This window comes from Herpailurus yagouaroundi, unplaced genomic scaffold (genome assembly GCF_014898765.1).
Source record: "Herpailurus yagouaroundi ecotype Mexico unplaced genomic scaffold, PumYag 196, whole genome shotgun sequence".
Taxonomy (NCBI): Eukaryota; Metazoa; Chordata; class Mammalia; order Carnivora; family Felidae; genus Herpailurus; species Herpailurus yagouaroundi.
The window spans coordinates 9,980,017-10,003,411 of record NW_024412427.1 but is presented as its reverse complement, the minus strand read 5'-3'; the positions used below and the strand labels follow the sequence as shown (position 1 = coordinate 10,003,411).

At 41.6% G+C, this 23,395-nt stretch overlaps 1 protein-coding gene and 1 non-coding gene across 8 annotated transcripts in view; one reads left to right on the top strand and one right to left on the bottom strand.

Annotated features, from left to right (window-relative positions):
- PHF20 (PHD finger protein 20) overlaps window positions 1-23,395 on the top strand; it is a 176,044-nt gene that overhangs the window by 134,767 nt on the left and 17,882 nt on the right. For 4 of the 7 annotated variants that reach the window (XM_040447178.1, XM_040447179.1, XM_040447176.1 and 1 more), the window contains exons 11-14: window positions 10,186-10,284; window positions 11,617-11,781; window positions 12,747-12,925; window positions 20,996-21,095. In XM_040447178.1, coding sequence (XP_040303112.1) covers window positions 10,186-10,284; window positions 11,617-11,781; window positions 12,747-12,925; window positions 20,996-21,095 — 543 coding nt within the window. The remainder of the gene's footprint in view (window positions 1-10,185; window positions 10,285-11,616; window positions 11,782-12,746; window positions 12,926-20,995; window positions 21,096-23,395) is intronic. The other 3 variants (XM_040447182.1, XM_040447181.1, XM_040447183.1) reach the window with 1 other exon arrangement.
- On the bottom strand, window positions 21,457-21,563 carry LOC121012596 (U6 spliceosomal RNA). The gene has a single exon (XR_005782178.1). It is a non-coding gene; the product is annotated as a U6 spliceosomal RNA (small nuclear RNA).

The following is a 23,395-nucleotide window of genomic DNA, read 5'->3' as shown; positions in this document are numbered from 1 at the left end:
GGGAATCCTATCCCATTCTTATAACTGTTGTTGGACTTTTTGTAGGTTTCCCCACTTCTCTGTCTCTGTGTAAACTGGATGAGTTCTTGGGATGAGTCTGTGAGCTAATGTATTTAATGAGCCTGTTATATAGGGTCCCATATGTGGGAGGTGCATTTCCTTCTTCCCCTTGACTATGATTTTATTTGTCTCATCCAGCCATGTATGACTGAAGTTAGTGCATTGATATGAGCTTTTCAGCTGGACTGTAACTATTGTTGGAGAGGAATGAATGTTGTTGCTGCAGTATCCCGTGGGCTCTGCTCAGAGCTGTGAACACAGCCGGCTCTCAGGGATTGGTGATTGTTGGGACCTAGTAGAAATGGATCCGGTGATGGAGTGACATCTGGGCAGGCAGAACTAGGGAGCAACTGGAGGTGAATTCAGCCTATCACAGTGACACAGAGTGTCTAGAACGATGTTATTCCAGAGGCTGAGTCTTGACAGACAGGAGGCCATAAGGGGACTGAGGAAAGATGTGTTTGCTTGGCTACCATGGTGTGTGCCCTCTGAGCTAGGGCATAGTTCTCCTTGTCCCTGGTCATGGTAATTGTCTGAGAGGGACCTTGCCCAGTATAACACACCTGAGTTCAGGATGGGCATTCCTGGCCATGTGTAGATTGCTTGTCTGGTTTGGCGATTCCTGATTAGCTATACTTGAGGTTCGTGATTTGTGTTGAGTAATATGTGCAGGCTCAGAGTCAGCCCATCTGAATTTGTTGACCCCCCCCCCCCCCCAGCCTTCCCTACTTGCTTTGCTATGTGACTTTGGGCAAAGAACTTGCTGAACTTCAGTTTTCCCATCTGTGAAATGGAAATAATACTACTACTTACCTTGGAGCTTTGTTACATTAAATATAATGTAATGTAAAATGCTTAACACAATATCTGGCCTACAGTAAACTCTTAATAAGCAGTAGCTCTTTGTTTCAGTGAAAACATTATCCCAGGTAGTCAGAGATCTAGTTCTAAATTCAGCTGACCACTAATGAGCTGCAAAATCAATAGACAGGTTGTTGCCATTTTGGTATAAGAAACCTCAGTGATTGATTTTCTACTTTTGTGTACTGCTTTTGGATCTCATACCAATATAGCCACCTGGGATTTGATTCTCTCTCTTAACTAAAAGATCCCGTTCATTGTGATTTGGAAATTTGATGAACTTGGAAATTTTTGCCTGCCAGTTTTCTTTTTAATAACATGATCTGCTGAGGGGCGCCTGGGTGGCGCAGTCGGTTAAGCGTCCGACTTCAGCCAGGTCACGATCTCGCGGTCCGGGAGTTCGAGCCCCGCGTCGGGCTCTGGGCTGATGGCTCAGAGCCTGGAGCCTGTTTCCGATTCTGTGTCTCCCTCTCTCTCTGCCCCTCCCCCGTTCATGCTCTGTCTCTCTCTGTCCCAGAAATAAATAAAACGTTGAAAATAAAAAATAAATAAATAAATAAATAAATAAATAAATAAATAAATAAATAACATGATCTGCTGAGGTGCCTGGGTGGCTCAGTCTGTTAAACCGTCTGATTCTTGATCTCAGGTCAGGTCTTGATCTCAGGGTCATGAGTTCAAGCCTTGCATTGGGCTCTGCGCTGGGCATGAATACTACCTACTTAAACAAACAGGGGTGCCTGGGTGGCTCAGTCAGTTAAGGGTCCAACTTGATTTCGTGGGATTGAGCTCTGTGTCAGGCTCTGCACTAAGAGTGCAGAGCCTGCTTGGGATTCTCTCTCTCCCTCTCTGTTTACCCCTTTCCCACTTGTGCACGTGTACTCTCTCTCTCACAAAATAAATAATTAAACATTTAGAAAACAAAAAACAAAAAAACACAAGACTGACGGGTGGACGATATAAAATGCTTTAGGGGGTGCCTGGCTGGCAACATTGGGAGAGTGTGCAACTCTTGGTCTTAGGGTCATGAGTCTGAGCCCTATGTTGGGTGTAGAGGTTACTAAAAATAAAATAAATAAGATAATAAAAAATAAAAATAAAATAAAAGCTTTAGGGTGAACAGATGGGTGTTTTAAATCACTATGTTTTATCTTGTTACTCCCCTGCTGGTCCTTTGTAAAACTGGTCAGTTTGGTGGCAGAATGGGCCACATAGGCCACTCACCCACTGTCTGGGGTATAGCCTGGTCATTCCCGTACCCTCTTAGATGGTAGAGCAGTTTTGCGCAGCCAGGAAGGAACACACAACTCTGTCCTCCTGTCAAGTGGACACAGACCTTATGGATGATTTCACAGTTCTCATGTGCGTGGTTGCTGAGATGGCCAGCAGTTATCAGGCTGAAAGAAACCAGCTGGTTTACCTTGCTATATTCTAGGTGGGAAATGAAAACCCTGGCCCCTAGTCCTGCCTGTGCCAGTAACCAGAAGGACCCTAAGTTATCATCATCAGTGAACTGGGGTCAGGAGACATGTTCATCCTTCACCATGACGCTGGCTGTCAATGAGAGCAAACATAGGAAGGTATTTAGAAGATTCCATAGACCCCAGGCCTCCAGAAGGCACCCCCTGTTCCAGGCATCTTCCCTCACTGTCTCCCATCAAAGTCTCCTTCTGTTTCCTCATGGTTTTGCTGGTTACTTGACTAATCCAGTAACTAAATTTCTCAAGATTTGAAAGATTAAAACCAGCATAATAGGTCACCTATTCTCAACATACCTAGGTTTCACTCAGACTTCTAAGAAATTCTGGTATTCAGGGGTGGCATTTCAGATGGGGTGGGTTTAGGTGGAGAGATGTTTCAAGGTGAGACTCTGACACCAGGCAACCTGTGTTCTAGTTCATAGGCATTGTGAACTTGACATTATGCATAAGTGAAAACACATAGAATATTACAGAAATTATGCTGTTTGGTGAAAATTGTTGTAAAGAAGTACTCTCTTTATGCTGAGTGCTCTGGTTGTGGCAAATGGGACCTTGAGATCTAATGGAGTTCTCACGTGGAGATTCCTGGTGCTTCTGTTCCATGAGAACCAGAAAATGCTCTGCAGGGATTATTTTTCAATCCTCTCAATTTCCCTGCTGGGTTGGTTGACCAGAAGAAACAGTTCTGGTCTGAGAGTCCATAGACTGAATCTTAGTAGCAGTCCTGCTAGTGTTCACTTGTGATCTGAGCTCTTTACAGATGTGATTTCCTCATTTTTAAAGTGATGATGTACGATCAGGTATGAATGAGACAAGGCCTTTTCACGTGAGGAGAAAAGCCCATAATGCAGGGAAAAGAGCTAAGTTTTATATTAGGAACATATAAAGTGCTGTGGAAACAAAGATTCAGATTTTGTTTGTAGAGCAGGAGCTGGGACGTTAAGAGGACAAGGTGACATTTGAGTTAAACCTTAAAGTGTGAGGGTAGAGGGTTTGGACCAAGGCCAGGGAATAAGAAAGTTATTCCCATGCTGGGACCAAGCAGCGTAGAGGTTCAAAGGCATCGAGGAGAATAAATGGCTATGATCGTCTGTCCCTGAGATGCCTCTTCTGACTCTGGTCTCCAGATGTTTCCCTTTCCCTCGGCCAGGCCTTTCATCACATAAGTGAATTTGGGAGGTCAGTTTAGGTTTGCATTTCCAAATTAGGTTTCTCAGAATACCAGAATCCATTTAATGAATTCTCTTCCAGTGGCAAGTTCAGGCTTCTTTGGTATCTGGATTTGTTTCTACATAAATGAGTTCAGTTGTGAGTAGCGGTTCGTACCAGAAAGAATACTCTAGAATCAAAGGGGACCTCACTTGTGCTTACTACCTGTTGTTACATCCATTTGGTTTTTACTCTGGGTAATCCTTGTCTGTAGGCCGAAATGAGTCTTGGGGCACTGGAGTGGGCCCTTCTTTGTTGCCATCTATACCTTGTGGCTTTAGACTGGCCTTCTTACAAGGGCATGCTCTCTCTCTCCTTAAAGGGAAGAGAGCCCTCTGAGCTTAATTAGATTATGGTGTCTGAAAGAGAGAACCAAGGTGGCCTGCTTCAACAAGACAGAGGTTTATTTCCCTCTCAGGTCAAACTGGAAGCAGTTGTCTGATGTCCTTCTTCTCTCATAGCTTAGTGATGATCTGGTGGAGAAATAGGGAGCAGCCTGTTCAGAGGGAAAAAAGAAGGGCTGTAGTACTTTTTTTTGGTGGAAGATGTGGGCATCAAATGCTCTAATACTTATGGACACATGCAGCCTGAGGAGACGACAAGTGGCCGTCCTAGAAGAGCCTCACCCTCCTCAGGTGACAAGCTGCTCTCTGATCCAGAGCCTTGCAGGAAGTTGCTCTTTGTGCAGCCAAGCCTGAGCATTTGGGAAGTAGCTCTGTAGTCAGGCCATACTGTGTGGCTCATGGAAGAATTGGCCAAGCTGTCTAAGAGAGCTCAACAGCAGACCACCATCACCCTCCAGGGAGAGAGTATCGCAAGCAAGATAACAACAGCTAACATGTGAGAACTTGCCATGTGCTAGGCACTGTTCCAAGTTCTTTCTTGTATTGTTTTATTTAATCCTCAAAACAAATCCTATGAGGTGGGGGTACTGTTGTGCCCAGTTGATTAATTATAAACTGGGATGCAGGTGAGATGAATTAACTTGAACTGATACCTATACATCTAGCAGGTGGTGGAGCCACAGTTTGAATCTAGTTGCAGAGCCTATACCCTCACTCTAGGCTCTGTGTCTGCTGTCTTTTAGGATTCCAGGGAAGGATGCCCTGCTCCTGGGTCCTGGAGTGGGCAGTGGGAGTGCCTCTCTACAGGAGACCTCTGTGCACATGGGTAATCTGAATTAGTTCGGCCTCTGGTCTCCTTGACAGCCCCTTTACCTCAGGGAATCACCAGCATTAGCTTAGTACCTGCTGGACAGTTCTCTCTGTGAGCTCTGCCATTTTACGCCACATTTGACTTCCCAGTTTTCAGCTGGAAGTCAGCGTGAGCCTCTGAAGGCTTTCTCTCTTCCCCCTGCTCTCAGAGAACACGGGCCTCTTTATAGAACAACTTCCTACGGTATCTCTTCTTTGTATCTTCATTGTTTACCCCTCTAATTGAAGCCTCAGGAAGGACTCTTTAAAGCTTAAAGTGACCATATTTCTGACCAGCTGCAACACTTGGGATCCTTTTAGTTACAAGTAACAGGAAACTCTATTTGAATTTGACTCTACAATAAAGAGGGTGTGTTGGTTCACATAGTGGGGAAGTCCAGGGGATGTATGGCTCTGGGACTATCTTATCATGTTGCCTGTCAGTGCTATTTTCAGGTTGGATACCCTTGTATCATTTGGATAGCCAAGTATCATTTAAGCCTCCATACTGCTTCATTCAAATCTAACGAGAATAAGAGTATATATCCTTTTTATGAATGTTGGACCAGAGTCCTACATTTGGGTCACATCAGTCCATTCCAATCCCTGCCTTGAACCAACTGGTCAGGCTCAGGTTATCTAAGCCTAAGACTGCAACCAGGGAATTACTGGTTAACTGAATGTGGAGTTAGTCCTGTTCAAAGCCCTTACATGCTGCACAGTGAAGGAGGGATAGAAGAAACACTGGGAGATACCCACAATGTCTCCTATGTGCAGCAGATACAAAGTGAGAAAAGAAAACAGCATAACCTGGGAGCGAGTGAGTGGTGGTGCTGTTGAACTGCAGAGCAGATCTGTGTCTTGGGCTGGTTTCCTATTTCAAGGACAATGCTCAGTACCCAAGACTTGGAGGCCCAAGTCCTCTCACAGGTTTGAGTTCACCCTTTCTGTTTAGTAATGTATGTGATCTTGTAGCTTCTCTGAATTTCACTTCCTCCTCTGTTGAAGGGTAATGTTATTAAGGTATAGCTACATTTTATGCACAATTACCAGTTTGAAGTTATATGATAGAAAATCTTATACGCAAAATTTGAATTAAAGCAAATCCTAAAAAGTTGGGAAAATTCATTAATCACGTGATGTCACAGTTGGTAGGCCAGTGAGCGTGTTCATTATGTCTTCATTTTTTCGGAATGTTAGTCATGAATTACCTGAGTTTGAGTAACGTGGGAACTTCAGGAATCCCTGGTATGGAATGAAGTGCCCCATCCTTCTCTTACTGCTTATTGGGTTCCCTAGAGGATGTGATTCTGTTTTATGAAATGTGAAATGAGAAAATACTGTTGTTAGAGAAGCCCAAAGGAACTCCCATACTTAGATGATAACCAGGTATGCCCTGGCATTTGGCAGTTTATACCCTATATTCAGATCTTTCTCGAGGATGCAGGACCAAGGTGGTCTCCTCTTCAGCTGCTTCTGCTACTGATGGGATTAATGCTGTTAGCTTTCCAATAAATTAATGGCTATAGTTACTTTAGTTTGGAGGTCATTAAAACTTGAATTTACAAATAAAAAACTGGATCGGGCAACATTTTCTATATGTGTGTGGGTGAAGACACATCAGCTTAAATCACACCTTTGCTCAGATGTTTCCAGTGGCCAACTTTTTTATAAGGCCTTATACAATCTGCTTCTAGCCACATCATCTTCTCTCCCTCAACCTAATTCTAATTTCACTTCCAGCGAAGACATACAAGCTTCCTTGCTATTTATTGACTTCAAATTCCAATTGTTCATTGCTAACATATGAGAAAGCAGTGGGCTTTTGTATATTAACCTGGTTTCTTTACGACCTTGCTATAATCACTATTAGTTCCAGCGTTTTTGTTTTTTGTTTTTTGTTCTTGGTCAGTTCTTTGAGATTTTCTACATAGTCATGTCTATGCAAACAAAGATAGTTTTATTTCTTCTTTTCCAACCTGTGTAATATTTTCTTATCTTATTGTACTACTTAGGATGTCTAGCACAATGCTGAATGGAAATGTTGAGAGAGGACATCCTTGCCTTGTTCCTGATCTTAAGGAGAAAGCATTCAGTTCTTACCGTTAAACATAAAGTTAGCCATAGACTTTTTGTAGATGTCCTTTGTTAAGGAAGATTCCCTCTTCTTAATTTTCTGAGGGTTTTTATCATGAGGAGTGTTGGATTTTGTCAAATGCTTTTTCTGCATCTTTGTGACAGGATTTTTATTCTTTAGCCTGGTATAGTGGATTACATTAATTGATTTTTGAATGTTGAGCCAGCCTTGTGTACCTGGAATAAATTCCACTTGGTCATAGTATATCATTTTTCCATACATTGGTGGGTTCAGTTTGCCAATATTTTTGCATCTGGGTTCATGAGAGATACTGGTCTGCAGTTTTCCTTTCTCGTAATGTCTTTGTCTGATTAGAGTAATGCTGGCTGCATAAAAAGACTTAGGAAGTAGTCCCTGTGCCTGTTTCTTCAACACCGAAAGCCAACCCTTTGAGTCATCCACTTGCTGGCCCCCTGCCTGGAAAAGTCTTCTCCCCAGATTTCCATATGTTTCATGCTCTCCTTTCAAGTCTGTGCTCAGATATCCTTTTCTCAGTGAGGCGATCTCTGATTACATACTATTAAAATTGCAAATCTCCTCTTCTCTCATCTCTACTATTCCCCTTCCCTCCTTTATTTTTTCCATAGCACTGATCACCTTCTAAAATACTATATAACTTACTTGTTTTCTGCTGCCACCCACTAAGTATAGCTCTGTGAGGGTAGAGGTTTTGTCTTTTTTGTTGTTGTTCATTGTTGTATTCCTCCTCCCTAGAATACCGCCTAGAGCATAGTAGATGCTCAAATATTTGTTGAGTAAATGGATTTAAGCCATGACTAATAATGTAGTTATAGCCGAGAGGATCTGCAAAAATGAGTTATGTGTTTATATCTGAGGAGGAATGTTCCCAGGATCAGAGGAAAGTAAATATTGTTGATAGCTTTTATAAAATTTGGGAGGCATTTGACTATGTTTTGCTAATCAACTGTATCAACTTGGCCAAGTCAACTTATTTCTCTGGGCTTTGGTTTCTTCTTCTTTTTATTTTTTATTTATTTATTTATATTTATTTATTTATTTAAAAAAATTTTTTTAACGTTTATTTATTTTTGAGACAGAGAGAGACAAAGCATGAATGGGGGAAGGTCAGAGAGAGGGAGACACAGAATCTGAAACAGACTCCAGGCTCTGAGCTGTCAGCACAGAGCCCGACGTGGGGCTCGAACTCACGGACCGCGAGATCACAACCTGGGCTGAAGTCGGCCGCTTAACCAACTGAGCCACCCAGGCGCCCCTATTTTTTATTTTTTAAATGTTTATTTATTTTTGAGAAAGAGACAGAGCATGAGTGGGGGAGGAGCAGAGACTGAGGGAGACACAGAATTTGAAGCAGGCTCCAGGCTCTGAGCTGTCAGCGCAGAGCCCGATGCAGGGCTCAAACTCACAAACTGTGAGATCATGACCTGAGCAGCTGAAGTCGGAGGCTTAACCAACTGAGCCATCCAGGCGCCCCTGGGCCTTGGTTTCTTAATCTTAAATTGTATTTTTGTAAATTAGATTTAAGGTCTTTTCTAAAGTTCTTGTTTGTTGAACTTAGTTTCTCCGTTGCAGAGTATTTCAACAAGGAGGGAACTTAGAGACCCTTAATTCCTGTGTTCTTTAGCCAGTAGATTAACTTCTGCCTGGAGAGCCCAGGCTTAACAGCTAGTACGACAGCCTGCTATCCTCTCTGATGGTTCTTGGGTGCCCCTTTGGGAGAGAGGCCTGGGTTGCGGTGCTGACATGGTGCTGAAGAGCTGGATGAACCTGCTGATAAGTATTCCATTGTATGGACACAGCACAAATGATTCATTCACCTGCTGATGGAGGTTTGGGTAGTTTCCACTTTGGGGGATTACAACTACAGCTTCAGTGGGCTTTCGAAAGTACAAGTCTTAGTATGGGCACATTATCCCTTCTCTTGAGTAAATATCTAGGGGTAGAGTGGTTAGGTCACAGAATATGTGTGCTTAAACACCTCTTAATATCTACAGAGTAAGGCGTGATCAATTATTAGCTTATACATTGGATAAGCTAAACAACTGGATTTTTGAAATAATAAGGCTGTTGTTAACTTTGAAAACTGAAAACAGTCTCAGTAGAGTGGTAGGTGGGAAGTTTTTAGAATGAAATTAGGAAAAATTGTGAAGTGAGAAGTTTGGACAAGGGAGTGTTGATGACTTGAGTTTACTTACTGTGAAGATTAGCAGAGAATGAAGTTGTGGTATTTGGAAGGTGCAAATTGTTCATTTTTTTCCTAAGATTTTAAAAAATGTTTGTTTATTTTTGAGAGAGTGAGTTCACACAAGCAGGGGAGAGGGATAGGGTGGGGGACAGAGGATGTGAAGCGGGTTCTGAACTGACAGCTGCGAGCCCCATGTGGAGCTTGAACTCACAAACCTATGAGATCATGACCTGAGCTGAAGTTGGATGCTTAACTGACTGAGCCACCCAGGTGCCCTGTGAATTGTTCATTTTTAAATGGGTTATTTCATGTTATGTGAATTGTACTGCAATTATTTAAAAAAAAAAAAAAAGAAAGAAAGAACAAATTCCTGACACGCTGGTCACGCCTCAAGCTAATTAAATCTGAATCTCTGGGGGTGGGACCTGGGCTTTCACTTTTTTTTTTTTTTTTAAGTTTGTTTATCCTGAGAGAGGGAAAGTGCACATGCATGAGTGCGAGCAGGGGAGGGGCAGAGAGAGAGAATCCCCACTTGGAGCTCAAACCCATGAACCATGAGATCATGACCTAAACTGAAATCAAGAGTTGGATGCTTAACCAGCTGAGCCACCCTGGCATTCCTGAGCATTCATTTTTTAAAAACCTCTCCCGGTGATTGCATATGTAGCCACTGAGGATCCGTGATCTAAGTAGGGTTGGCAAACCTAATCTGTAAAGGGCCAGATAAATATTTTCAGCATTGAGAGCCATAAAGTCTCCATCTTCACTCTTTACCTCTGCTGTTGAAGCATGAAAGCACCCATCATCAACAAATGCTCATCAACAAATGAGGATAGTGTGTTTCAATAAAACTTAAAATAACAGGCAATGGGCCAGAGTTTGCCCACCATTGATCTAAAGGCTAGATGATGGGAGAAGGGTTTCTAGAGCCTTGAGGGGTTGGAAGGTGACCTAGGCAGAACCAGATCCAGAACTCTGTTTTGTTGCCAATTTTAATTCTTCACATTGGACATACACTTGAGAATAAACATCTCAGTGTTAAAAACAAAATGTTAAGCCAATACTTGTATTTAATTCCAGCTGCAAAAGACAAGGAAAAGAATAAAGAGAAGAAATTCAAAGAATTTGTGAGAGTGAAGCCAAAGAAAAAAAAGAAAAAGAAAAAGAAAACCAAACCTGGTAATTTTCCCCTTCATTTGGGTTTCCTACCATGGGATTAGGAGGGGTTACTTTCTCCCCATTCCTGGCCTCTGAGCCTGCACTGAGGAGAGGAGGGGCCAGTGGGCCTTTACTGGAGCTTGTGGGATCAGCTTAGCATGAACCCTGGCAGGGCAGGAGTCTGCTCAACCTGGGTGTTACAAGGCCACATTGACATTTAGGAAGGCCTTCTTTCTTGGCTGCGTTGGCCACCGTGCCCTGTCATAGGATAGTGCACATGAAAGCATTATAATAGGAGAGGATATGCAGATTAATGGCTATTTGCATACGCAACTCTTTTTTGTTGTTTTTTAAAGATTTTATTTATTTTTATTTTTATTTTTTAAGTAGGCTCCATGCCCAATGCAGGGCATGAACTCATGACCCTGAGATCAAGATTTGCATGCTTCACCAACTGAGCCAGCCATGCACCCTTAAAGATTTTATTTATTTTTATTTATTTTTTAATGTTTATTTATTTTTGAGAAAGAGAGAGCCCAAGTCAGGGAAGGGCAGAGAAAGGGAGACACAGAATCCAAAGCGGGCTCCAGGCTCTGACCTGTCAGCACAGAGCCCTACTCAGGGCTTGAACTCACAAGCCGTGAGATCGTGACCTGAGCCGAAGTTGGACACTTAACCAATTGAATCAACTAGGTGCCCATAAAGATTTTGTTTTTAAGTAATCTACACCTAACATGGGGCTTGAACTCATGATTCTGAGATTGAGTCGCATGCTCCACTGACTCAACCAGCCAGGCCCCCCTTTTAAAATTTGTTTTGTTTGTTTTGTTTTTGTTTTTGTTTAAATAATCTCTATACCCAGCACAACATGGGGCTTGAACTCACAACCCCGAGATCAAGAATCACAGGTTCTAGCGACTAAGCCAGGCAGGCACCCCTTACATACACAACTCTTAAACACATACCTCTAAATCTTTCAAGAAAGGATTACTTCTTGAAAATTGTGTGTCTAGCTCCCACAAAAATGTTGATTAAGAAAATCAGGGTTCCAACCTTGGGAGCTACAGGGATGCCATGTTTTATTCTCAGTGTTATCTTCTGGCTTAGAAAAACAGTCTTATCAGGAAAAGAGGGAGAAGGGTGATGGTGAGGAGGAAGCTTTTGGTTTTGAGGTTTTTCAAGGTAGCTGGAAGTATTAATCCCTAAATCTATCCTCCACACCCCTTTGTCGTTGACTTGCTCCTCAGACTTTGAGTTGTTTGAACAGCAGTGCTGTTGGTTGGATGGGATTGATTCTGGAATGCCTTGATGATGTGTTGGGGTACTAATTCCTTCCTGATCCTGTTCTTTCAGAATGCCCTTGCAGTGAGGAAATCAGTGATACATCTCAGGAACCTTCTCCACCCAAGGCATTTGCTGTCACCAGGTGTGGGTCCTCACATAAGCCTGGGGTCCATATGAGCCCGCAGCTCCATAGCTCAGAATCTGGAAACCATAAAGGGAAAGTGAAAGTAACTGGTAAGGAGGCTGTCTGCTGGCTTCATCATTTGAATAGGACCACAGTCTGAGAAGGCTGGATTTATATTGACACTGTAACTTACTTCCCAGGTCCTCTGCAAGTACAGTGGGTTATATTTTCAAAATAAAAAACTACATCAAATAAAAGAAAGGCTATTAGCTGTGCCTTTCCTAAACTTCCCTTTTCTCTAACTTTGGTCTCCTTTGGTCTTGGTTGAATGCCATTCCAGTGTGTCTATAACCAGATCCATTATACCCCATCCTCTTGCACACTTGCCCTTCTCAATCCTTCATTTCTTATTGATGGACTCTGGATTTAACCTGGTTGCTTGTGGAAATCTGAGTCAACCTTGAAACCTCCTCTTCTGTAACAATTTAGAGGGTGATTGTGAGTTTGGAAGGGATTAATAAGTATATGGAAACTACTTCGAACAGTATCTGGTACAAAATAAGTGGTCAGTAAAGGTTAGCTGTAATTATAACTTATGAGGCACCAAGATCTAGTGATTCTAGTTCTGATCATCCCTGGAATCTACCCACTTCATTTCCCACTGTCTACAGAGTTTTTAAGGTGGATCTGGATATAGACTTGATGGTAAGTCAGTTCCTGGCTGGATGGGATGAGATGGAGGAACATATTTGAGTCATTAGGATGATCTGTGTAGTTGATGGGGAGTTGGACCTTCTCTGCTGTTGTGCTCTGTGACCTTGAGTAGCCACTTACCTTGGGCCTCACTCAGTAAAATGAGGAAATGGAGTTCAGTTCATTGCCAGGTAGCATACATCATTTAGCTGTCATTAGATGACAGGCCCAAGGAATAGATTGGAGTTCCCATTTCTGAGTTCTGTGAAAGTTCATAGAGGAGTGGGGCTGTAAGGTCATTTCCACTCTTGACATCCTAGGTTTTTAGAAAGATTATAACTATAATTTAAAATAGTGACTGTTGTTTTCCTTTTCCTCTCAGAGGAGGATAATCTGAGTGAGTCCTCTTCTGAGAGCTTTCTTTGGAGTGACGAGGAGTATGGCCAAGATGTTGATGTGACTACCAACCCAGACGAGGAACTCGATGGGGACGACCGCTATGATTTTGAAGTGGTCCGCTGCATCTGTGAGGTTCAGGAAGAAAATGACTTCATGATTCAGGTAGGTAGAGCTTCCAGGAGACAGACGTTGAGAAACACAAACTAGTCCTTAGAGGGAATTTTGAGCGACTGCAGTTTGAGGCCAATAAACACAATAGGTCATGTTAGAAGCCTCAGCCAGATAGGCAGTAATAGTAGAAGCACTTGAGCTTTACTTTGTAGTGCAGCTTCCTCTGAATCTCAGACTGGTGTAAATAGCCCATTAGTAGACTAAGAGAAGACTTGAGATACCACTGAGTCTGAAAGTCTCCTGCTCTGCTTGGGGCAGCTGGGACCCACCAATGGGAAGAGGCTTGCCTGTGGTCACACAGTAAGGAGTTGAATAACAGGGATCCAAATCTCTGGAGTGGCAGCTGAATCTTCCTATGGTCCCTTACTTTCTCTCTGATATAAAATTTCTCTATGGCCTAAAGAAATGGAGGCCAGTTTTATAACTTGTCTGTTTCTTATTCTTTATTTTCCTAACATTTGTATCTGTCATCTCCATCCCTGGATTTGCCTATGGGGTAGGCCTCCTCCGCTGCTTGGGGAGACCATCACTGGCCAGAGCCTGCTTGCCTCTGGCCCTTCTCTTGCTCTTAATGACAGTTCTGGTGAAGGTGGCTGCTGTCTGGCTGACTCTAAAGGCTGTTATAAATACCCTGCGTGTCTTGGCAGCTGCCTGGACTGTCCAAGGAACCTGAGTTTTTAAAGTAAGTCATGGTTATATTGGCTAGGATTCTTTGGGTATTTGTTTTTGAATAGCCTTCATGGTAATCTCTGGGAATTCAGAGTACATGAATGGTTTCAAATAGTACCTTGTATTTATGACCTTTAGTAAGCCTCAGGTCAGTGGTTTTCAGACCTTTTCAACATCAGAACCCCTTTTCCTATGAATTCTTTCATAGAATCACAAAATGTCTAACAAGTTAAATGCAGTAGTTTTGAAAATTCAGAATAAGTCATCTTCACTTTTGAGTTCAGAAATTTGAATGTCATGCTTTTCCTTTTTTTTTTTTTTTTTTAATGGCATGCTTTTCCCTATGAAGTCGCCTATGCCATCAGGGTTCTGAGTGACAGTTGCCAACTTGGAGCATTTCAGTGATTCAGTAGGTTTTCTCTTTTTGTGACATGGCCATTTGTATAGGTGACTCTTCCTAAACAGCAGGCTGTGTGGTCATTTTGGTTAAACAGAGATGGGAGGAAAAGCTTTGTTCCGAGTATAGCACAATAGTGAGCGAGCCTAGCAGTACAGAATTATATGTACTGGTGGGTTGTGTTGTCTTAGTCTTGACTTTAAGTTTGGAATACATTTGAATGTGCATTTTATGTTTTAGTTTTGAAAAATAGACCTATTTTTTTTTTAATTTTTTTTAAACATTTATTTATTTTTGAGACAGAGAGAGACACAGCATGAATGGGGGAGGGGCAGAGAGAGAGGGAGACACAGAATTGGAAGCAGGCTCCAGGCTCTGAGCCATCAGCCCAGAGCCCGACGCGGGGCTCAAACTCGCGGACCGCGAGATCGTGACCTGAGCTGAAGTCGGACGCTTAACCGACTGAGCCACCCAGGCGCCCCAAATAGACCTATTTTTAAAAAGACACCCATTTGCAGAAGCTCAGTAGACTAGAACTTGAAAACTAATACAACATGGAAACTATTGTTTTAGTAGAGTATTTTTTTTTTTTTTCAACGTTTATTTTTGGGACAGAGAGAGACAGAGCATGAACGGAGGAGGGGCAGAGAGAGAGGGAGACACAGAATCGGAAACAGGCTCCAGGCTCCGAGCCATCAGCCCAGAGCCTGACGCGGGGCTCGAACTCCCAGACCGTGAGATCGTGACCTGGCTGAAGTCGGACGCTTAACCGACTGTGCCACCCAGGCGCCCCAGTAGAATATTTTTTTAAGTTTGGTTTTTAAAAGGATGTCGAGGGGCGCCTGGGTGGCTCGGTCGGTTAAGCGTCCGACTTCGGCTCAGGTCATGATCTCACGGTCCGTGAGTTCGAGCCCCGCGTCGGGCTCTGTGCTGACAGCTTAGAGCCTGGAGCCTGTTTCAGATTCTGTGTCTCCCTCTCTCTGCCCCTCCCCTGTTCATGCTCTGTCTCTCTCTGTCTCAAAAATAAATAAACGTTAAAAAAAATAATAAATTAAAAAAAAATAATAAAAGGATGTTGATTGGGGAACCTGGGTGGCTCAGTTGGTTAAGCGTCTGACTTCGGCTCAGGTCATGATCTCACCAGCTCATGAGTTCAAGCCCCACGTCGAGCTCTGTGCTGACAGCTCAGAGCCTGGAGCCCACTTTGGATTCTGTGTCTCCCCCTCTCTCTGCTCCTCCCCCACTCATGCTCTGTCTCTCTCTCTCACTCACTCTCTCCTTCAAAAATAAACAAACATTAAAAAAAATTAAAAAAAAAAAAAGGATGTTGATTGTTAGTTTTTATCTTTACTCTGTGGGCGTGTGCTCAGTTCTGGGCTTTGGAAGCCTGGTTTGGTCTTCATTTGTCCATAGGAATCTTTAGTGGGTGAGTAGTGAAGGGTCTTCCTGGCAAGACTATTCTAGTTAATCAGTATAAGAGACCTGCTTCTGATTCACTGTACTTTTTCCATTGATTTTCCTATAAGTAGCAAGGATTAGAGGGGGTTTGGGCAGGGGGAGAACTTTGTGTGTCATTATGTGCTAAAGGAAGAAACTTACTTAGGTTGGAGCTGTTGAGGCCATGCCAGCTGTTACAAGGCAGAGTCTGGAAGTGACTTCCATCTCCAACTTCCTAGGCTCTACATGGTCATCTCCTAGCTCAGCTCAGCTCAGCTCAGCTCAATGCTTGTGACTTCCTGTCTGGTATTGTGATGATGAGCTCACTTCGGAACACCTTGGATTTTGCTGTGGAAGACTTTTCTGTGCTGTCTGCTTGCTGTCCAGCTGGTTTTATGGCATAGAAGGACAGTTTTGACTTCCTGTCATGAGCAATATACCTTTTCCACTCAGTAAGTTTAGCAAAAAGGCATACATTAGGAAGGAGCTAACTGGAACAAATATAATTTAAACTTCATAAATGTATTCATTTACATGTGTTCATCACCTAGGAAGATGCAATAATTATTTTTTAAATAAATTTTTAACTTACATTGATAATTTGCACCACCCCAGAATACATTTAGAGTTAGTTATGTAGAAGAGGCATACCTTACTTTAAAGGAATAATTTTCTCTAATCATTTTAATTACTTTATTGGTATTAGATTTTATTTGCCATTGCTAATAATTTATATCATTGGGAGGTTAATAATCATGAATATTTGAGAAATCTTTGTGCCACATAAAAAATGAACACCAGGAAATCCATTTGATACTCAAATTATTTTAATTGCTTTAGGGCAGGTTTGGGCAAACTTTTTCTTAAAGGGCTAGGTGATAAATTTTGTAGGCTTTGAGGGCCATGTGGTCTTTGTTGCAACTACTCAGCTCTGCCTCAGTCATGCGTAGGCATTATGTAATGAATGAACATGGCTGTGTTCCTATGAGACTTTATTTACAAAAACAGGACTTGAACTGAATTTAGCCTCTGGGCAGTAGTTTGCCCTAGACTAACAATATTTGTTATGTTATGTGCCAAACCCAGTAAAAATTGTGTAGCAGTTTTAAACAGAAGCCCATTTTAAAAGCTTTGTTTGTTTTAAAATTTATATTGTTTATTTGTTGCTGGCTAATGCATTCACATAGTTCAAAGTCCAAAAGGTATATACATAGATATACAGAGGAAATCTGACCCCCCACTTCTCCTTCCCTCAAAGCAGCCCTTATCAACTTCTCATGTAGCATTCTGGAAACACTCTGTGACTAATCAAGCAATAACAAATATATTCTCTACATTTTTTTCCTTTTTTTTTTGGTGTAAAATAACAAAATTTACCATTTTAAACCATTTTTAAGTGTATGTGGCATTAGGTGAATTGGCATTGAGTACATTCACATTGCTGTGCAACTATCTTTTTTTTTTTAAACACAATGTTGTTTTATATGTAGTATTTTCAGTATATTCTCATTTAACAATAGTTGAAGACTATTCCATTTTCAAACATAAAAAAGCTTTTTCATTTTTTTTAATGTTTTATTTTTTGAGAGAGAGTACAGGTGGGGGAGGGGCACAGAGAGAGAGGAGGACAGATGATCCGAAGCAGGTTCTGCACTGACAGCTTACAGCAGTGAGCCCGATGCAGGGCTCAAACCCATGAACTGTGAGATCATGGCCTGAGCCGAAGTTGGACGCTTAACTGACTGAGCCACCCAGGAGCCCCTTCATTTTTTTTTTTTTTTTTATGGCCGCATAATGAATGGATAGATCATCATTTATTTAACCCTTCCCCTGTTGATGACATATAGGTTGTTTCTAACCTTAACAGTAATGTAATGAATAATTTTTTGTAGGTGTATCTATGAGACCAAGTTTTGGAAGTAGAATTCCTGGGCCACAGGTTATGTGCATGTCTAAATTTGACAAATGTTATTTTTTCTCATAGCAATATTATATAAACCCTCCCTGAAGGTTGTACCAAAGAACAGTCTTAGGAGCACCTTGTTCAGTACAGAATATTATCAGACTTTATCTTTGCTTTTCAGATAAGTGAAAAAATAGTCTTATTGGTATAACCATTTTGTAATTTATTTTTAAATACACTTAAAAAAAAGTTTCGTACTTGTAGCATTTGGAAAATGCAGAAAATCACGAAGAAGAAAACAATTACCTGTATTATTTTTACCCCAGGGATAACTGCTGTTAATATTTTGGAACACACATATACATGTGCATATAAATGAAAATTATGCTCTATAAATAGTTTTTTATGAGACTAACACATTTATAAAAGTAGCAAATGTTTATTATAAAAACTTCAGACAGTGCATAAATGTATACAGAATTAGTTGATATTTATAGGGGCATCTGACTGGCTCAGTCAGTAGAGCATTTGACTCTTGATCTTGGGGTCATGAGTTCGAGCCCCATGTTGGGTATAGATATCACTGAAATAAACTAAAAAAAAAAAGGATTACTTGATATTTTTATGTAATCCCCAAACCTAGAAATGCTAATGTGTATTGCATATTATTAGTTGGGTTTATTTGAACATCTTTTTATTTAAGAATTAGATTTTTTTTTTAATGTTCATTTAGTTTTGAGAGAGAGAATACAAGTGGGGCAGGGGCACAGAGGTAGACAGAAGATCTGAAGATAGCTGTTCACAGACAGCAGACAGCCCAATGTGGGGCTCAAACCCACGAACTGCGAGATTATGATTTAAGCCAAAGTCAGACACTTAACCAAAAGAGCCACCCAGGTGCCCCCAAAGAATCTAATTCTTGGGGCGCCTGGGTAGCTCAGTTGGTTGAGCATCTGACTTCAGCTCAGGTCATGATCTTACCACTTGTGTGTTCACGCCCTGCATCGGGCTTTGTGCTGACAGCTCAGAGCCTAGAGTCTGCTTTGGATTCTGTGTCTCCCTCTCTCTCTGTCCCTCCCCCACTCGCATTGTCTTTCTCTCTCTCTCAAAAATAAATAGACATTTTAAGAAAAAGATTTTTTTCCTTTGACTTGTCTGTTCATGTCCTTTATCCATCTTTCTGTGTATGGTTGGTTGTTTTCCTACTTGTTTGTATAGTCTTTTTGTAGACACATTATTGTATCAGTTGTGAGAAGAGTTAAAAATATTTGAATATTTGTACGTGCTTTGTCATCTTTTAACTTCCAGATTTTTTGAATCAACTATATCAAACTTTTCTTTGATGGCTTCTGAGATTTGAATAACAATTGTTTCCTCATTAGAAGTTCATAAAAATTTATAACAGAATTCTCTCATGGTTGATTCTGATACTTTTGAAGTTTCACTTATTTTTCTTAAAGCTGTATAAATATTTGAACCACCTGGAGTTTTTCTTGGTATAAGGTGTGAAAGCTATGGCTACCCAGTTGTCCCAACACATGCCTCATTATTGAGATGTTACCTTTTCTTACTTTATTTCCATATGTATTTGGATTGCTTTTTTGGATTCTCCTTTTCCATTGATCCATCTGTTTATATATTGCTTGGACAATTCTATTTTACTTATTTTATCTTTGTAATATTTTTTAAATATCTGATAGGGCTAGTACCCCCTTTTATTCTTTTTTTAACAAATTTCCTGGCTGTTAATTTTAGGATCAGCTTCTATCCAGTTCCACAGCTATTCATTTATTGCTTATTTTTATTATTTTTTAAATTTTTATTATTTTCATAAATTTAACCTAAGGACAAAAGACATCATTATGATGACTCTTGCTATCCAGGAATAAGATATACCTTACCATTGAATTAAGTCTTTGTGTCCTTTAAATAGTATTTTAGAATTTTCTTCATAGAGATTTTGCATGTTTTATTCTTAGATATTCTTGGATATCTTATCTTAGATATTCTGTTCTTAGATAGTCTTAGGTTTATTCTTAGATATTTTACCCTTTCTGTTATTATTCTTGTTCATTTCTAAATTTAAACTTCTAAAAATGAATGCCAAACCCATATGTAAAAAGTTATTTTGAAGTTTTCAACTTAACTATATTTGATTGAATTTTAGTGAACCCTAGTTCTCAAGACACTTAAAAACTCATTGGTGAGACAGACTTTCATTCTTAATTCTGTTTTCTGCTACTAACTCCCTGTGTTATTGTGCACTCTTTACTTTCCCTTTCAGCCCTAGTTCCCTCATCTGTCAGTTGAAGAATTTGGATCGGTTCTGAATCTGTCTTCCAGCTTTGCTTCCAGCTATTGATTCTGATGCAGTTAGCCTTCTAGAGGATTCATATTTGCCCACGAAAGCCCTCTTGATGCCAGGGCCTGTCTGACTCCAAATAGATGAGGACTTTAGTTCCTTGTGGCTAGGCTGGTGGCCCACCCTCAAGGCCATGCTGGGAAGGAAGGAAGCTCATTGTCCACCTTCCAGAGCTGTCCACTTGGTTGGGTAGTTAAAGGCTTAGGGTCCTGATTTGAGATTGTATGAAGTGTCCTAGTATCTGATTTGGTATCACTTTTCCTTTCCATTCCCGCCTCTGGACCCTTAGCCCTCAGGCTTACTATCCTCAGGCCATCCACACAACTCCCAGTGCTGCCCTCATTCATTGTCTGCTTCTTTCTTTCCCCCTTTGGCTCCTCCCCCTTCTTCTCCCCACTTTCCCTATAGCCCCTTACCCAAGTAAGGCAGTGGAGCCTCAGGGAAAAAGAACTAGCTTTGCCATTAGCCAGGCCTGTGTTCTGACAGGCTTCTCTTCACCATTGCTTCTCTTCAGCTGTGTGACCTTTGGTAAGATTTAGAGAGAATAAACTTGAAGTGCTAACATGTGATTACTCCAGGAGCTAGCAAAGTAAATTAGGTTGTCCATTAGTAGTAGTAATAGGTGCCTAATACATAAAGGCTATGTGCTGGGCTCTGTGATGGGAACTTTTATATATATGACTGGTGATTCCTCACAAACAGCCCCACATGGTCAGTAGGAATAGTACCTGATTTTGTAAATGGAGAAAACTGAAGCCCCAGGAGGAGAAGTGACCTATGCAAGGTCATACAGCTAATGAATGTCTGAGCTAGAATTCAAACTTGGGTTTTGTCATTCCAAGTTAAATCTTCCTCTGAGGACTTGAACAGTTTTTCCTCTGTTCTCGTAAAGCGATCAGAAAAGTGAAGCCTCTAGAAATGGAGAGAAAACAGTCGTTTTTGTAAGATCACACTATTTTATAGATCTAAAAATGATCTTCATCTGTGCTGTCTGGTGCAAAAGCCACCAACCTCATGTGGCTGTTGAGCACTTAGGATGTGGCTAATAGGACCAAGGAACTGAATTTTAACTTAATTTGTTAATTTAAATGTAAAGAGCCACAGGTGGCCAGTGGCTGCCATAGTGGCAGGCACAGTTGTAGATGAGGGGTTGCAGCTCAGCTCCTGAGTAGGTCAATTGGGAGTGCTCTCCCTCCCGGATCCTTCTCCTGCCCCTCCCCTTATAGTGGGTCTTATTTTTGGATAGAGGATACCTTCTGAGTTTAATTTTTATTGCTTCTTTAATTCTAACAGTGTGAAGAGTGCCAGTGCTGGCAGCATGGGGTCTGCATGGGATTACTGGAAGAAAATGTGCCAGAGAAATACACCTGTTATGTTTGCCAAGACCCTCCAGGTAGAGATTTCTGGAGTCAGGGATGTTAACAAATGTAGCCTTTTCCACAGCTGGCCGTGAAGCAGCCTGTCTGTGGTCTTGAGACTCATTTCTTCGACATTGGCTAGACTGACTCCTCCTTGCCCCTGCTGCTAGCTCACTTGGCCTGCTATCCTGAACTTAGCAGTGAGAGAGTATGTGTGAAGCCTGTGGAAGGCCTGGCCTGGAGCTAGAATTATTTTTTTATTGTTATGAAAATGGTATAAGATCTATCCTCTTAACAAATTTTTAAGTATACAATACACTATTGTTTATAAACTGTAAACACAGCATTGTACAGCAGGTCTCTAGAACTTTTTCATCTTGCGTGACTGAAACTCTAAAAATTGTGTAATGCCTTACAGATATGCGTGTCATCCTTGCTTAGGGGCCATGCCAGTCTTGTCTGTATTGTGCCAGTTTTAGAATATGTGCTGCTGGAGCAAGCACCTTTTCCTTTTATTGAGGGTTCGTGAAGAGGTGGGCTCTGTCTTTGGCTTTTTGGGGCTGTTGGAGGTTAGGAATATGCCTCTGCTCCCTCTGGTGGCACCTGCCCTCCATTGCATCACCTGGAAGAGAGATCTGCCCTTGAGGGGAAGGGGAAAGGTATATATATATATATATAGTTGGTAGAGCTTGACTGCTACCCAAAGCAGTGAATTAATTCCTTAGCAGAATCAGTTGAGTTTCATTGTTCATGGCCTCATGGCTGGCCTGTGGCTCTTAGGTGCCCCTTTCCAGAAGTCTTAAATCTGTGGTTCTTGTCTTGCTGTCAGTGGAGTGGTTACATCTTCTCCCTTCACCACCGGTAAAGTTTCTCCCCTTGGCTCCAGTCCCATGACCCCTTACAAGGCTAGACAGTGTTCAAGAGCCTCTACTTCTGTTGATTCTTTTAGTCCTATGAGGTGGGTCTGGTAGGAGCTCCTATTCCTGTTTTTACTTATGAGGATGAAATTGGTGCCTAGGGACATGAATGACTTTCCCAATCTCATAAAGAAAATTGGAATTAAAACTGGCTTGTGGGGCCAAATCTTGATTTTGTTGGTTGTGTAGGGAGGGTCTAGTCACCATAGTTTGTTTTCTAGCAAGTGTGTCCCTTTGGGACCTGATGACCTCAGTCATGGTACTGTATCTCCTTGTGCTGGATGAGTCTATAGATGGAGAGCAATCTGCCCACTTGCTGCTTTTTCCCGAGGAAAGAATATGGTCAGAAGATTAGTCTGTGAATCATAGAATACTATCCATGGGCAGGATCTCAGAGACCACTCAGTTTAGCCCTGATATTTGATAGGTGAGCAAATATAGGCCCAGAAGGAACATGAAGGGGCCAAGGTCAGTCAGCCAGAAAATGCTAGATAGGAGAGGAGAACCACTGCCTTGACCTTTGTCTTGTAAAACAGGTGTTACTGCTCTGAATCCTGCTGCTCAGGCCCCTCCTGCAGCAGCTGCCTCTGAGAGGCCACACATAATCCCTGGGGCTCCTTGGCACTGTTTACATATCTGTTTACTTTATTTTCTCTCACTCCTTCCCTCCGTTTCCCCCTTTTTACAAATCCTACACACCATCTTCATCAACTCCTCTGCACTCCTTTGAACTTTTACAACTCTAATTGCCAACACTGCAAATAGACTCCTCCTTGAATTGAGTGCTGTCTTTTACATTTAAAGGCAGTGTTTGACTCTGCAGTGTTTGACTCTGCAGTGTCTTGGGCCAGGAGTTTAACCTAACACTTATTCTTTAAAGGTTACTTATAGATGTTTTTAACAGAATCGAGGTGCATCCCTACCATGTGTTTTAGTAAAGCCAGAAAGAGCCCAAGGACCTTGATAGATATTACATGGGTTATTTAACGGTTTTTATAGATAGTGGGAGGTAAAAATGCCTGTCTGGTTGAAATCTGTTCTCTAGGCTTTTGGAGCAGGAAACACCACCAAGTCATGTATGGTTGTGTTTTCAGTTCTTCCTAAGGATCCCTGTAATGAATAAGCTCACTGAAACCATCCAGTTCATATGTCACTTTAACAGATGGGAAATGGAGGTTCAGAGAAGGGAGAGTGCCTGACTATTTAGTAAGGTGGTATGTGACAGTTGGAAGGAGGGTTTGAACCTTGTTTTCATTTGATAAATCCATTTCAGATGTATTTTGCTAAATGCTGGGGTTACAACTATGAATAAGGTGCTTCCTATTATTCTTGCTCTTAGTGGAGTTGGCGCCAGAAGCAGATGTCAGAATAAGTAAAATAAGCAAGAAGATGTTAGATAGGGATGAATGCTTTGGGGC